Raw genomic sequence first — 15,642 nt, 5'->3', positions numbered from 1 at the left:
TGCCCTCTGCCTCTTGCCTCTCTGTGCCCTCCAGCTTAATCCCTGCTGTGCCCTGCCACTTGCCTCTCTCTCTCTATCCGCCAGCTTAACCCTTACTGTGCCCTGCCACTTGCCTCTCTCTCTCTATCCGCCAGCTTAACCCTTACTGTGCCCTGCCACTTGCTTCTCTCTCTCTATCCGCCAGCTTAACCCTTACTGTGCCCTGCCACTTGCCTCTTTCTCTCTATCCGCCAGCTTAACCCTTTCTGTGCCCTGCCACTTGCCTCTCTCTCCGCCAGCTTAACCCTTACTGTGCCCTGCCACTTGCCTCTTTCTCTCTGCCAGCTTAACCCTTACTGTGCCCTGCCACTTGCCTCTCTCTCTCTCTCCGCCAGCTTAACCCTTACTGTGCCTTGCCACTTGCCTCTCTCTCCGCCAGTTTAACTCTTACTGTGCCCTGCCACTTGCCTCTTTCTCTCTGCCAGCTTAACCCTTACTGTGCCCTGCCACTTGCCTCTCTCTCTCTCCGCCAGCTTAACCCTTACTGTGCCCTGCCACTTGCCTCTCTCTCCGCCAGCTTAACCCTTACTGTGCCCTGCCACTTGCCTCTCTCTCCGCCAGCTTAACTCTTACTGTGCCCTGCCACTTGCCTCTTTCTCTCTGCCAGCTTAACCCTTACTGTGCCCTGCCACTTGCCTCTCTCTCCGCCAGCTTAACCCTTACTGTGCCCTGCCACTTGCCTCTTTCTCTCCGCCAGCTTAACTCCTACTGTGCCCTGCCACTTTTCTCTCTCTCCACAGTTACAGTTCCCCCTCTTGTGCCCAGTTTACCTTTCCTCTACCAGTTACTGCTGCTCATTCATATTGACCCCTCCTTGGTTTCCATGGTAACCCATACCTTTAATTTCTCTGTGCAACACCTGTGCACACAAGTCCTTACCTGCTTCTGCCTCCCCTGATCTGTCTGTACCTCAGTCCCCGTGTCTGTGCCATCTGCCTGGCATCATCCTTCCCGCAAACGCTCCCTGACCCTCACTCCATCCCACTTGCCCCTTACCAGCTGCCAACTCCCTGCACCCTTGCACTAACTATGGACCTCGGGTGGCTCTTGTGGACTTCCTTCCTGATCCTGGTTCCTTTCATCTTGATGGAGATCAGCAGCTCCTTCAAATTCCATTTCAAACTTGTCTCCTACTGTGTCCTCTGCCTCTTGATCTCTGCCCTGGCAGCACCCATGTGTCTCCTGAGAAACGGCGGCCGGACTGTGGACAACATGAGGTGAGTGCCATAATTATATGCCAGGGCCCATGCACTGGCCTATATCTATATAGAACTGTCAGTTCTGACTCCTGACTCTGCTGGTTCGGTCTGGCCTTTATAGTTCTATTGGGCTTTACTGTGCCCCGGGTACTGTATTCTGTATAGGTGTTCCATGTGGTACAGTAGGGGTGCAATCATAGTTGGGTCTACCTACTGTAAATGATAAGGATATTAGAAGTCACTGAGGGGTTGTTCTGTGACCATATAAAGGCACAAGGCTGCAGGTTGAGTTATACAGGGAACTCTGAGTATCACTCATGTATTATAAGGGATAATGTACCCCCTACTGTAAATGATAAGGATATTAGAAGTCACTGAGGGGTTGTTCTGTGACCATATAAAGGCACAAGGCTGCAGGCTGAGTTATACAGGGAACTCTGAGTATCACTCATGTATTATAAGGGATAATGTACCCCTACTGTAAATGATAAGGATATTAGAAGTCACTGAGGGGTTGTTCTGTGACCATATAAAGGCACAAGGCTGCAGGCTGAGTTATACAGGGAACTCTGAGTATCACTCATGTATTATAAGGGATAATGTACCCCTACTGTAAATGATAAGGATATTAGAAGACACTGAGGGGTTCTGTGACCATATAAAGACTCAAGGCTGCAGGCTGAGTTATACAGGGAACTCTGAGTATCACTCATGTATTATAAGGGATAATGTACCCCCTACTGTAAATGATAAGGATATTAGAAGTCACTGAGGGGTTCTGTGACCATATAAAGGCACAAGGCTGCAGGCTGAGTTATACAGGGAACTCTGAGTATCACTCATGTATTATAAGGGATAATGTACCCCCTACTGTAAATAATAAGGATATTAGAAGTCACTGAGGGGTTGTTCTGTGACCATATAAAGGCACAAGGCTGCAGGCTGAGTTATACAGGGAACTCTGAGTATCACTCATGTATTATAAGGGATAATGTACCCCCTACTGTAAATGATAAGGATATTAGAAGTCACTGAGGGTTCTGTGACCATATAAAGACACAAGGCTGCAGGCTGAGTTATACAGGGAACTCTGAGTATCACTCATGTATTACAAGGGATAATGTACCCCCTACTGTAAATGATAAGGATATTAGAAGTCACTGAGGGGTTGTTCTGTGACCATATAAAGGCACAAGGCTGCAGGCTGAGTTATATAGGGAACTCTGAGTATCACTCATGTATTATAAGGGATAATGTACCCCCTACTGTAAATGATAAGGATATTAGAAGTCACTGAGGGGTTGTTCTGTGACCATATAAAGGCACAAGGCTGCAGGCTGAGTTATACAGGGAACTCTGAGTATCAACTCATGTATTATAAGGGATAATGTACCCCCTACTGTAAATAATAAGGATATTAGAAGTCACTGAGGGGTTGTTCTGTGACCATATAAAGGCACAAGGCTGCAGGCTGAGTTATACAGGGAACTCTGAGTATCACTCATGTATTATAAGGGATAATGTACCCCCTACTGTAAATGATAAGGATATTAGAAGTCACTGAGGGTTCTGTGACCATATAAAGACACAAGGCTGCAGGCTGAGTTATACAGGGAACTCTGAGTATCACTCATGTATTACAAGGGATAATGTACCCCCTACTGTAAATGATAAGGATATCAGAAGTCACTGAGGGGTTGTTCTGTGCCCATATAAAGGCACAAGGCTGCAGGCTGAGTTATACAGGGAACTCTGAGTATCACTCATGTATTATAAGGGATAATGTACCCCCTACTGTAAATGATAAGGATATTAGAAGTCACTGAGGGGTTGTTCTGTGACCATATAAAGGCACAAGGCTGCAGGCTGAGTTATACAGGGAACTCTGAGTATCACTCATGTATTACAAGGGATAATGTACCCCCTACTGTAAATGATAAGGATATCAGAAGTCACTGAGGGGTTGTTCTGTGCCCATATAAAGGCACAAGGCTGCAGGCTGAGTTATACAGGGAACTCTGAGTATCACTCATGTATTATAAGGGATAATGTACCCCTACTGTAAATGATAAGGATATTAGAAGTCACTGAGGGGTTGTTCTGTGCCCATATAAAGGCACAAGGCTGCAGGCTGAGTTATACAGGGAACTCTGAGTATCACTCATGTATTATAAGGGATAATGTACCCCCTACTGTAAATGATAAGGATATTAGAAGTCACTGAGGGGTTGTTCTGTGCCCATATAAAGGCACAAGGCTGCAGGCTATTATAAGGGATAATGTAAGGCATTATTGTAAAATATATATAGTAAATTATACTTATTCAGTATATTTATCTTACTGACCTCACTATAAGATACAAATCTATATCATAGTTATGTATTCAAAAAGCCCTTAGTGAATAAAGTGGGACCATATAAATTATCAGTTCCACAAGTCAATGAGATACAATGCAAAGTCCAGAGATATAAGTGCTCATGTAATATGTGAGTCACTGTTATGTGACGATTTATGATCTGTTATGTAAGGAATTGATAGTGATCACTTTTTTATTAACAAGGACAATTCAATATTATATTTTTGTATAGTCATATGTGTGGCCAGAGCATTCTGTATATTTGTATTTCATTTGTATTTATACCTATGGAGCTGCCCATCAGGAGTCTCAGTCTTGGCTAAACCCATTATTCTCTCCCATAGGATAATTAGCAGAGTTGTTCGCAGCCTGAAGTACTTTTTCGGCATACGCTTTGAGGTGAAAGGTTTGGAGAATTTTCAGATTGATGGGCCGTGCGTCATTATATCCAACCATCAGAGTATCCTGGACATGATGGGTAAGAACTTGGGCACTGGCTTTTTCTATTTTTTAACATAAATTTAAGCTTTTATTATTATCTCATATCCATTCATTCCTCATTCTCATTGGATTTATAGTTATGTGGAACTGTTGTCTATTAGTGTCTGTCTGGAATGTTGTGGGCACACAATAAGCTATACCCTTATACTGTACTGCCTAAGGGAATAAATATGGCACCTCCCTCCTCCCATATGTATAAATACAAATATACAGAGAAGGAATGTTCTGGGCACACAATAAGCTATACCCTCATACTGTACTGTCTAAGGGAATCAATATGGCACCTCCTCCTCCCATATGTATAAATACAAATATACAGAGAAGGAATGTTCTGGGCACACAATAAGCTATACCCTCATACTGTACTGTCTAAGGGAATAAATATGGCACCTCCTTCCTCCCATATGTATAAATACAAATATACAGAGAAGGAATGTTCTGGGCACGCAATAAGCTATATCCTCATACTGTACTGTCTAAGGGAATCAATATGGCACCTCCTCCTCCCATATGTATAAATACAAATATACAGAGAAGGAATGTTCTGGGCACACAATAAGCTATACCCTCATACTGTACTGTCTAAGGAAATCAATATGGCACCTCCTCCTCCCATATGTATAAATACAAATATACAGAGAAGGAATGTTCTGGGCACACAATAAGCTATACCCTCATACTGTACTGTCTAAGGGAATCAATATGGCACCTCCCTCCTCCCATATGTATAAATACAAATATACAGAGAAGGAATGTTCTGGGCACACAATAAGCTATACCCTCATACTGTACTGTCTAAGGGAATCAATATGGCACCTCCTCCTCCCATATGTATAAATACAAATATACAGAGAAGGAATGTTCTGGGCACACAATAAGCTATACCCTCATACTCTACTGTCTAAGGGAATCAGTATGGCACCGCCTCCCATATGTATAAATACAAATATACAGAGAAGGAATGTTCTGGGCACACAATAAGCTATACCCTCATACTGTACTGTCTAAAGGAATAAATATGGCACCTCCTCCCATATGTATAAATACAAATATACAGAGAAGGAATGTTCTGGGCACACAATAAGCTATACCCTCATACTGTACTGTCTAAGGGAATCAATATGGCACCTCCTCCCATATGTATAAATACAAATATACAGAGAAGGAATGTTCTGGGCACACAATAAGCTATACCCTCATACTGTACTGTCTAAGGGAATCAATATGGCACCTCCTCCTCCCATATGTATAAATACAAATATACAGAGAAGGAATGTTCTGGGCACACAATAAGCTATACCCTCATAATGTTGAATCTTTAAGAACCTTTTTGTAAATAGAAGACCTGTATAAGACTTAACTAAGGATATATACGTACAAGGGAGAGTGATTTAGTTTAATTCCAGCCTATTTAGTGAGGAGCTTTTCTATAAGATCATTCACTGTAGTTCTATTTGTAACCGCCCACAGAGTTCTGTTGGAAAACACTCCAAATCCCTGCCAGCCACAGAAATCTTTTGTACAGCAATATAAACGTTGGAACCCTTCACTTTATAGAGAGGTAGAACCCTTGCCTCTCCCTGGGCCGCCACAATGTGACTTTTTCAATTCCGATACTTTACAATATGCAGTAATTATGAGTGTTGTGCTCGTTACTGACCTATTTGCTGAGCCCCATCCCGGTCTCCTTACTAATCAACCCAACACACATGTCGTTAATTCCGTGTGACTTTTATTGTAGTCATTTTATTTTAACCAGGCAAAACCCGTAATTGTTACTTGCAGGCACATTAATGCTAATTGGATGTTGAGCGAAATTGCCTGAAAAATATGTTGTGGACTGTTTAGAACAGCGTGTGTTATACAGATAGCTAGAATCTCAGCTGCCATAAAGCAGGACAGGACTGCTGCTTACAATGGGGATCAGATAGGATCTGTGCAGCCACTGGGACAGAATGTTCTGTTATACAGATAGCTAGAATCTCAGCTGCCATAAAGCAGGACAGGACTGCTGCTTACAATGGGGATCAGATAGGATCTGTGCAGCCACTGGGACAGAATGCTCTGTTATACAGATAGCTAGAATCTCAGCTGCCATAAAGCAGGACAGAACTGCTGCTTACAATGGGGATCAGATAGGATCTGTGCAGCCACTGGGACAGAATGCTCTGTTATACAGATAGCTAGAATCTCAGCTGCCATAAAGCAGGACAGGACTGCTGCTTACAATGGGGATCAGATAGGATCTGTGCAGCCACTGGGACAGAATGTTCTGTTATACAGATAGCTAGAATCTCAGCTGCCATAAAGCAGGGCAGGACTGCTGCTTACAATGGGGATCAGATAGGATCTGTGCAGCCAATGGGACAGAATGCTCTGTTATACAGATAGCTAGAATCTCAGCTGCCATAAAGCAGGACAGGACTGCTGCTCTCAATGGGGATCAGATAGGATCTGTGCAGCCACTGGGACAGAATGTTCTGTTATACAGATAGCTAGAATCTCAGCTGCCATAAAGCAGGGCAGGACTGCTGCTTACAATGGGGATCAGATAGGATCTGTGCAGCCACTGGGACAGAATGCTCTGTTATACAGATAGCTAGAATCTCAGCTGCCATAAAGCAGGGCAGGACTGCTGCTTACAATGGGGATGAGTACATATTCTGTCCCCTTGTTATAATGAGAATTGCTGATAACAATGTCCTTCTGTTGTGTCCAGGTCTGATGGAGATCCTGCCGGACCGCTGTGTTCAGATAGCCAAGAAGGAACTGATGTATGCCGGCTCCGTCGGGCTGCTCACTTATCTCGGGGGTGTCATTTACATCAACAGGAAACGCACGAGCGATGCCAAGAGCATAATGGCAGCCGTTGCCCAGGCGATGATAAGTGATAACGTAAGTCCTGCCAAGCGGAGGGTTTAATGGCACCGCGTGTCACTGGATTAATTTGATGGAACCCCAGACAGAGTGCCTTTTGGGCAGAAATAATGGCTCCCCTGGGAAAAACAAATTTATCGTCTGATTCTAGATATTTTCTTATTTATTGGGAAGAGGGGTTTTCATTACAGAGGGAAAAAAAAGGAAATTTGTATTTTAATTTATGGTTATTGCCCATTTGCCGTGTGAGCGGGCGCTGGGGAAGCCATTAGTCACTAGATTTAGTGTGTGGCACATATTTCTTCTGCACTTTTAGCCGAGTGCATCTGGGGACACTTAGAGGATGATCTGGAAATGTGAGTTTTTGCCCCTCTGGGGAATGTGGGAGGTGCCATTTATACAATAAATATTTTTAGAGACATAAAGGCTCTAGGGAGTGGGGCAGTCATGGGAATTTAAGAACTTATAGCAGCAATTGTCAGGCTATTCCAGGCTTGTAGCTAGAATCTGGTCCAGTCCAGGCTCAGTACCGACCTATAGGACAGGGCTGGGTCATTGCTGATATCTTAGAAGCCCAGGGTTAGTACCAATCTACAGGACCATCCTAGATCAATGCAGATATCTGGGACAGTCCAGCGTCAGTACCAATCTACAGGACCATCCTAGATCAATGCAGATATCTGGGACAGTCCAGGGTCAGTACCAATCTACAGGACCATCCTAGATCAATGCAGATATCTGGGACAGTCCAGGGTCAGTACCAATCTACAGGACCATCCTAGATCAATGCAGATATCTGGGACAGTCCAGCGTCAGTACCAATCTACAGGACCATCCTAGATCAATGCAGATATCTGGGACAGTCCAGGGTCAGTACCAATCTACAGGACCATCCTAGATCAATGCAGATATCTGGGACAGTCCAGGGTCAGTAATGATCTACAGGACTATCCTAGGTCAATGCAGATACCTGGGACAGTCCATGGTCAGTAACGATATACAGGACCATCCTAGTACAATGCAGATATCTGGGACAGTGCAGGGTCAGTAACAACCTACAGGACCATCCTAGATCAATGCTGATATCTGGGACAGTCCAGGGTCAGTAATGATCTACAGGACTATCCTAGGTCAATGCAGATATCTGGGACAGTCCATGGTCAGTATCAATCTACAGGACCATCCAAGATCAATGCAGATATCTGGGACAGTCCAGGGTCAGTAATGATCTAAGGGACTATCCTAGGTCAATGCAGATATCTGGGACAGTTCATGGTCAGTAATGATATACAGGATCATCCTAGTACAATGCAGATATCTGGGACAGTCCAGGGTCAGTACCAACCTACAGGACCATCCTAGATCAATGCAGATATCTGGGACAGTCCAGGGTCAGTAATGATCTACAGGACTATCCTAGGTCAATGCAGATATCTGGGACAGTCCAGGGTCAGTACCAATCTACAGGACCATCCTAGATCAATGCAGATATCTGGGACAGTCCAGGGTTAGTACCAATCTACAGGACCATGAAAGATCAATGCAGATATCTGGGACAGTTCAGGGTCAGTAATGATCTACAGGACTATCCTAGGTCAATGCAGATATCTGGGACAGCCCATGGTCAGTAAAGATATACAGGACAATCCTGAGTCAATGCTGATATTTGGGACAGTCAAGGTTCAGTCATTACCAACCTACAGGACAGTCCTGGTTCAATGCTGATAATCTGGGACAACCAAGTCTGTCTATTTGGGATAGACAAAGTTTAATCCCAATCTACAGTATAGGACAGTGTTGGGTGAATGCAAATATCTGACTCACCAAGGTTCCATGCTGATCTGCAGAACATTCCTGGGTTAGTACTGATATCTGTGACCACCAAGGTTCTGTATTGATCTACAGGACATTACTGGCTCAATACTGATATTTGGGACAGCCCAGGTGCGGTCCTGGGTCAGTGCTGATATGTGGGAGAGCCCATGCTCAGTGTGAGCCTACAGAACCAACTTTGGTTCAGGGCCAAGCTACAGGACACTCCCGGATCAATGCTGGTATGTGGCACAGCCCAGATTCAGTGCTGATCTACAGAACAGTTCCGGGTCAGTTAGGGTTATTAACAGCACAGATCTCAATGACAATTGCCAGTAACACTCCTTCTCCACTCTCGGTCTAGTTAAAGGTCTGGGTTTATCCTGAAGGTACCAGGAACAACACCGGCGACTTACTGCCTTTCAAGAAGGGCGCCTTCCACCTGGCGCTGCAGTCTCAGGTGAGTGCCCCTTTATTTTGTATTACAGAACCCTGATCCATATATTGTGTCAGCAGGATCATTTGTTGAAAGCGGTTTATTATAACCCGTGAGAAAACATCAGGAGTGGAAGATCCTGGAAACCAGGGAGTGCTGTGATCATATTTACAATAGTACAAGCATTATTTTCTATGGACTAACCCACTGGTACTGGCATCCTTATTATTCTGCAAGCAATGGCCGTGCCACCAAGCTTTTATACTAATGCACTCACATAATGCACTGCTTATACCAATCCCACTTTGTAACAAAATCAACCAGGACAAAAGCCCAACCCATGAGGCAATGTGGGTCAGAGAAGGCGTATAGTCTATCAGGCAAGTGTTGCCGGAGTATAATAAGAATTGACCGGCCATCATTACCCTCATGTAGCTGCCGAGATCTCTAAATGAAATAAATCGGCAGCTTCTGTGTCATTTCAGCAGACAGGCGGCTGAGCTTATTACAAAATAAAAGAACCATCCTCTCAATCATGTCTTGTGCCATTCCAAGCTTAAAGGGGAACTGCAATATATACAATTGCAACATCCACAAATCTCTCCTGCAGCTTTTGTTTGTATGTATTGCTTTAAAATGCAGGAGAAGCTCACTTCCTTCTGCTATTTTCTGCAGAGTAGGCAAACAGGAAGTGCCCAGGACATGGCGAGTGCAAAGGAGAACTGCTTCCTGCACCTAAACTAAAAGGATACTTTTGTATGAGTGGTATATTCCTTTAAAAGAATTGGGGAACACTTTTTTGTTTTTTAAGGCACATGAGCCTGGCCTGTAAATGAGAAAAGCTTGATCATTTAGGGAAAAAAAGTAAAACGTCTTCTTTTCTTGTGTTTAGGTGCCGATAATTCCAGTGGTATATTCCTCCTTCACCAGCTTTTATAACCAAAAAAAGAACCTGTTCACAGGAGGTAGGTAAATAAAGGGAATCTATATGACAGTTGCCGTGCCAGTGGCAGGTCCCTTTAATATGGAGGTGGTGTCACCCATGAGACGCGGCTCTGAATATTGTTTCCTCTGTCCCACGGGGATTTTATAGAGGTGCTCAGCAGATCTTTCCAAGCAAGCTATTTGGTCCTGCCATTGAGCCGCCATTGATGCACCTCAGTAAAATCCTGATTTATATGAAAGGTTCTGGCAATCATGTGATCTCTGAATGCATTTTGCACTTTTCTCTCAGCCTGGATACTCTGAGCTGCTTGGGTGGGTAGAAGCTTCTATCTAGATCTCCAGCTTATACTGAGATGGGGGATTATCTGATTTAAGCAGCACTGTCCCCAGGAACTCAATAACGTTTTAAGCCGCTCTAGGGAGCTGCCAAGTCCCGCTCTCATAAAACAGCTGACTGAGCTAATAATAGGACATGCCAAGGGTCCTCCTGTTTAAAAAACTGGCCTGTACCCCCCCATCTCTATTGGGATTTATCTGTTACGGACACCTGCTGGTCATATGGGGGATCCTTGCTTTCTGTTTAATAGGTCACAGAGCAAGGGGGCAGATTTATAAAGATTAACTTGTCACCCAGGTCGCTTTTTTACCTTCACAAGACAATAAGTGTTAATGTGTCACTATTACATTGCATCTATAGGGCCCTGCTACGTGCTCGGATAGACACGTGCCGAAAAATAGGTCAGATACACTCTAAAAATAGGTAGGGATTGAGCAGGGATAGATATTCCTTCCAGTGCTGATCCACAATTTACAGTCTTCGTCCCGTTTGGTGAATAAGTTAAAGAAGACCCTTGGCTTTCAAGTGCCAAAGCGGGTTCTCTTTACACCCAACTCTCCCTCGTTTATTAAATCAAGAATTTAATGACTCAAATTAAACTGTTGAAGGAAACCTTGTCTACTGTGTCAGACCAACTTTAACCATCTTGAACTCTTTGTCGTTCCCTTCCAGGCACCATCAAAGTCGAGATCCTTCCCAAAATTGACACATCAGACTTCACAGAAAAAGACATCACTGATCTGACGGAGAAGTGCCACCAGACCATGAGGCAGGTCTTCTTCAGGCTCTCCAATAAACCCTACAAGGATAACGGACAAAGTAACTGTGCCCAGTAGCGGGCTAGACGCAATGGGACTTGAGGTACCAAAGAACGTTCCAGGGCTAAAGTTCTTATTATTTAAGCCACCAAAGTGCCACCCAGGAACATGCAAGATAAGTTCTAGAACTCTCAAAGCTAGTGATTCGCACAATGTACATAAAGTGGGCTTGTCCATGTCCAGACTTCTGTGTTATTTGCACATACCCTGAAGCACAAGCCATCTTCCTATAGGGAATCGAAGGTCTCTCGGATAATATTTTGGTGCAGTAGATGATCTGCACCCCCAGTAAGGGAAAGATATCAATGGAACTACACCTTCTTCTGGGTATTCCCAAATGCAAGTCCTTGTGCTTGAAAAGCATCTTGGTTCTCTTGGGTTTAGCTCAGTTTGGATGGCAGATGCTGCTCTTGCTATCTAATAACATGACCTCCAGTTTGCAGATGGGGAAAAATATGTTTCATGCAGCTAAAGACAGCCACAATGGCCACGCACTATTCAACATACAATATCACTCCCCTAGAACATCTTTAGGATTCAGCAGTAGTTATTTCTCTGATGTCGGGTGTCCCCCAACCATGATCCATTTCAGTGTGGAGCAATAATGGGGTTCCATACATGATGGAACTGAAAACGTTCTAGAGTAGAGATGTTCCATCACCAGATAGAAGTAGCATACAGTTAGTATGTTACTCTAGGGAGATAGGATAAACCAAGAAAGGTTCTATTGGATTTTTCCCAAACTATCAATGTTATAATAGCACCAACACCTGTTTATGATCCATGTTTGTGTCCTACTGTATGTGGGGCTTCATGAGAGAAACTGTTGATAGGATAGTCCTCATACAAGTGGAAACGTTGATGGAATTGCACCAGTAGTTAAGGAAGTTGCCATGGGGGGGGAAGGGTTCTTTAGAAAGCACTTATACGTTGAATGGGGAACATTGGCCTCCTTGATGTTCTTTCTTTTCTGCTGAAGCACCACTTGTACACTTCTTTGTATTATGTTTAAAATTGCCAAAGTTTCAGACTCTATGAGAGTGGATCGAGGAGGCTTCTTGTGCCCACATTCCTGAAGGCATATTCTTCCCACTTTACTTTTTTTTTTTTTGCATAAAGAATATTTGATTTGGATATATTGAGGGCAGTTATGGTGACAGCTAAAACCCAACAGGATCAGGCTGTCCATAATTCTGTAGCTCTTTATATTGTCTTGGTTAGACCTTCCCTTAAGGTTTCCAAGAAAGATCTTCGTTTCAATACACACGTGTACGATTCAGCACTAACAATGGTCGATGTTTGGGTGCCTTCAAAGGACAAGATTTTCCATCCAGCCCAATCGGCGAGTCTTCTGCCGATATCGGTCGGCTCTTTTCCCACCATACATGCACCGAATATCGTACGAAAATTTGTTTCGTATGATATTATCTGTGCGTCTATGGCCACCTTTAGTCTTTCTGGTTCTTACCTTTTCACTGGTTATGCTAAATGGCTCTGGGAAGATCTAATGCTTATTTGCCGTGCCACCTTCCTGGTGCCTCTGGTTTGCTCTAGGTGGTTACTGGACATGCTTAGTCCTTATCAGGGGCATGCTTGTTATATCACTAACAGGGGATGCTAAAAAGTATTTTATAGGTGTTGATTTATATTGACTGTATGTCCAACAGTCCAATAAATAAAGTATATGAGTAATGCTTACTAAACGTGCCTGTTTATCAACAGTACTAAAATTGTGGGGCAAGTATTTGTGTATATCACTTGATTTAATGTTGCTCAGTGTCCCATCATCCTCAGCGAGCTAGAAGTAGATGCCTGCCTACGCAAGCCGCTGTGATTTTAAGCCAAGTCAATGAGCTGCAATGTAATGCAGACAGTAGTCACACTGTGAGCCAACAGAGGCAGACACATTGCTCATTATTCATCTCTCAGACAGCGGAACACATTCCTCGTACCCCCAGCTGAGCGCCAACAGAATGTGCTTCCTACACGGACCACCTGGTGATTTAACAAGAGCCCCAGATTTGATTTAGAGCCCCGGCACAGCAATCAACCGACTCTGTAGCTTTATCAACATATGAGATGCTGCATCTAATTAAACCAGTAGCCACATGAATGGTCTATCTCCTCAACCATCCCAGGGGCCTCTGGGTATTTCTATGCAACTATTGCATGTAATATACAATAAAACTTCAACAACATTCCCTCTTGTCTCAGAAGATTATATTTTGTGATTTGTATCTAATGTCTGGGCCTGTAAATCAAGGAAATTATAAAATCATTAATAAATCGCTGTTTTTTTAGGTTAAGGTTGTTTTCCTTGCAGATTATATAGATCTATCCTGTAAATTATAATAAATGGTGCTTAGTGATGTCATCAGTCCTAATCGGAGCTTAGTGATGTCACATGACTTACTGGAACATGTGTATTATTGAGTGAATAAACTACCCCCTGTTGCAAAATATGAGGATATTAGAAGTCACCTTAGCCTTCGGTCTTGTGCTTTTATATTGTCATGGAACTCCTCAGTAACCTATAATATCCTTATATTTTACAATGGGGGTAGTTTATTCACTATATAATACAAAAGCATAATGAATATCCTGTAAATTATATAATGAATAAAGTACTCCCTTCTTGTAAATAATAAGGATATTATAAGTTACTGAGGAGTTTCATGGCCATATAAAAACACGAAGGCGAAGGCCGAGTGTTTTTCTACAGGTCATGGAACTCCGAGGTAACGTCTAATATCCTCATATTTTGCAACCGGGGGTACTTTATTTATTATAATACACAAATTTCATGTGACACAGTTGTGTATTATTTATTATAATACACAAATTTCAATTGACACAGTCATGTGACAGAAATGACATCACCGTTTATAACTGATGACATCAGAACTCACCGTTTATAAGGATATCATTTACAAGATATTTATGGCTTTTGTGTATTGTATCCTAATAAACTGTGCTTTGTTATGTCATCAGTTATATTCACCGCTTAGTGATGTAATTTGTATTCATGTATTCTAATAAATGAAGTAGCCCCTGTTGTAAAACATAAGGATATTTAAAGTCATCGTGGAGTTCCATGACCTTTTTAAAATGTTTAATACACTTTCAAGCATTTCACAAGATATCTCGGTGTTGCTGGTCCTTTCTAGTGATATTTCAATTGTTTACCGTGCACCCGAGGCAAACTTCACAAGCGGAGTGATGCCCACATGGAGATACGCATATAGTAAATAAAGTACCTCCTCTTGTAAAATATAAGGATATGGGTGACTTCTAATATCCTCATATTTTTACAACAGGCCTTACATTATTTAATATAACCTAATATCTTTATAATCTACAGTCTGGTCATTTCCTTATGGGACCAGACTGTAAATTGTATCCTTATAAACGGCAAACTTCAGTTTTCCCTCCCACCCAGGTTCCTCTCCAGTCTCCTCTCTCTCCCACTCTCTGTTCATCTCTACTGTTGGCCTCCCCCCTGCATCTTCGACCCTTTTTTCAATTGGTCTTCATTATTTATTCTTAAAAGTTTTTACATTATATGCCTTTTTCCTCTGACTCCTTCCAGCTTTCAAATGGGGGTCACTGACCCCATCTAAAAAACAAATTCTCAGTTAAGCTATAGATTTATTGTTATTGCTACTTATTACTCATCTTTCTATTCAGGCCTCTCCTATTCATATTCCAGTCTCTTATTCAAATCAATGCCTGGTTGCTAGGGGGATTTGGACCCTCGCAACGAGATTGCTAAAACGGCACACTAATGAGCTGCTGAATAAAAAGCTAAATAACAAAAACCACAAATAAAAAATGAAAACCAATTGCAAATGATCTCAGAATATTCCTCTCTGAACAACCAATTTAACCTACAGCAAATGGGCTACAGGGAAACACTGCACATAGAAAGACTGTCGATTATAATGAATAATACACCCCCTACTGTAATTTATAAAGATATTGGAAGTCACCTCGGAGTTACGTGACCTGCGGCCTTGTGCTTTTATATGGTCACGTAACTCCTCAGTGACTTCTAATATCTTTATAAATCACAGTAGGGGGTACATTATCCACTATATATTTTACAATAGGGGGTACAGTATTAAAAATATAATGCACAAGAGCCATGAATAAGGTTATATAGGGTTATGTTGAACTTGATAAACATGTGTTTTACAGTGTTACTATGTAAATGATATCCTAATAAACAGAGCTTAGTGATGTCACCAGTTATCAGGTCTTAGTGATGTCATTTGTATCACATGACTCATTGAAACTTGTGTATTAGAAGAAATATTGTACTA

General features: G+C 42.6%; 1 protein-coding gene across 1 annotated transcript; it reads left to right on the top strand.

The window, feature by feature from the left end:
* Window positions 1-857: 857 nt before the first annotated feature.
* Window positions 858-11,498, top strand: LOC121396858 (1-acyl-sn-glycerol-3-phosphate acyltransferase beta-like). The gene is made up of 6 exons (XM_041572349.1): window positions 858-1,256; window positions 3,939-4,072; window positions 6,815-6,990; window positions 9,149-9,244; window positions 10,113-10,185; window positions 11,175-11,498. The coding sequence occupies exons 1-6, from the start codon at window positions 1,069-1,071 to the stop codon at window positions 11,336-11,338; spliced, it is 831 nt and encodes a 276-aa protein (XP_041428283.1). The 5' UTR covers window positions 858-1,068; the 3' UTR covers window positions 11,339-11,498.
* The last annotated feature ends 4,144 nt before the right edge of the window (window positions 11,499-15,642 follow it).

This window comes from Xenopus laevis, chromosome 8L (genome assembly GCF_017654675.1).
Source record: "Xenopus laevis strain J_2021 chromosome 8L, Xenopus_laevis_v10.1, whole genome shotgun sequence".
In the NCBI taxonomy this organism is placed as follows: Eukaryota; Metazoa; Chordata; class Amphibia; order Anura; family Pipidae; genus Xenopus; species Xenopus laevis.
The sequence above is the reverse complement of the archived record's forward strand: the minus strand, read 5'-3'. Positions and strand labels throughout refer to the sequence as shown.

What these genes read in the sequence shown, in the direction of transcription:
- LOC121396858 (XM_041572349.1), top strand. Translation starts at nt 1,069, where the DNA reads ATGGACCTCGGGTGGCTCTTGTGGACTTCCTTCCTGATCCTGGTTCCT. An exon ending in GAGTATCCTGGACATGATGG is followed by an intron (nt 4,073 to 6,814) that starts GTAAGAACTTGG and finishes TGTTGTGTCCAG; the next exon opens with GTCTGATGGAGATCCTGCCG. An exon ending in ACCTGGCGCTGCAGTCTCAG is followed by an intron (nt 9,245 to 10,112) that starts GTGAGTGCCCCT and finishes TCTTGTGTTTAG; the next exon opens with GTGCCGATAATTCCAGTGGT.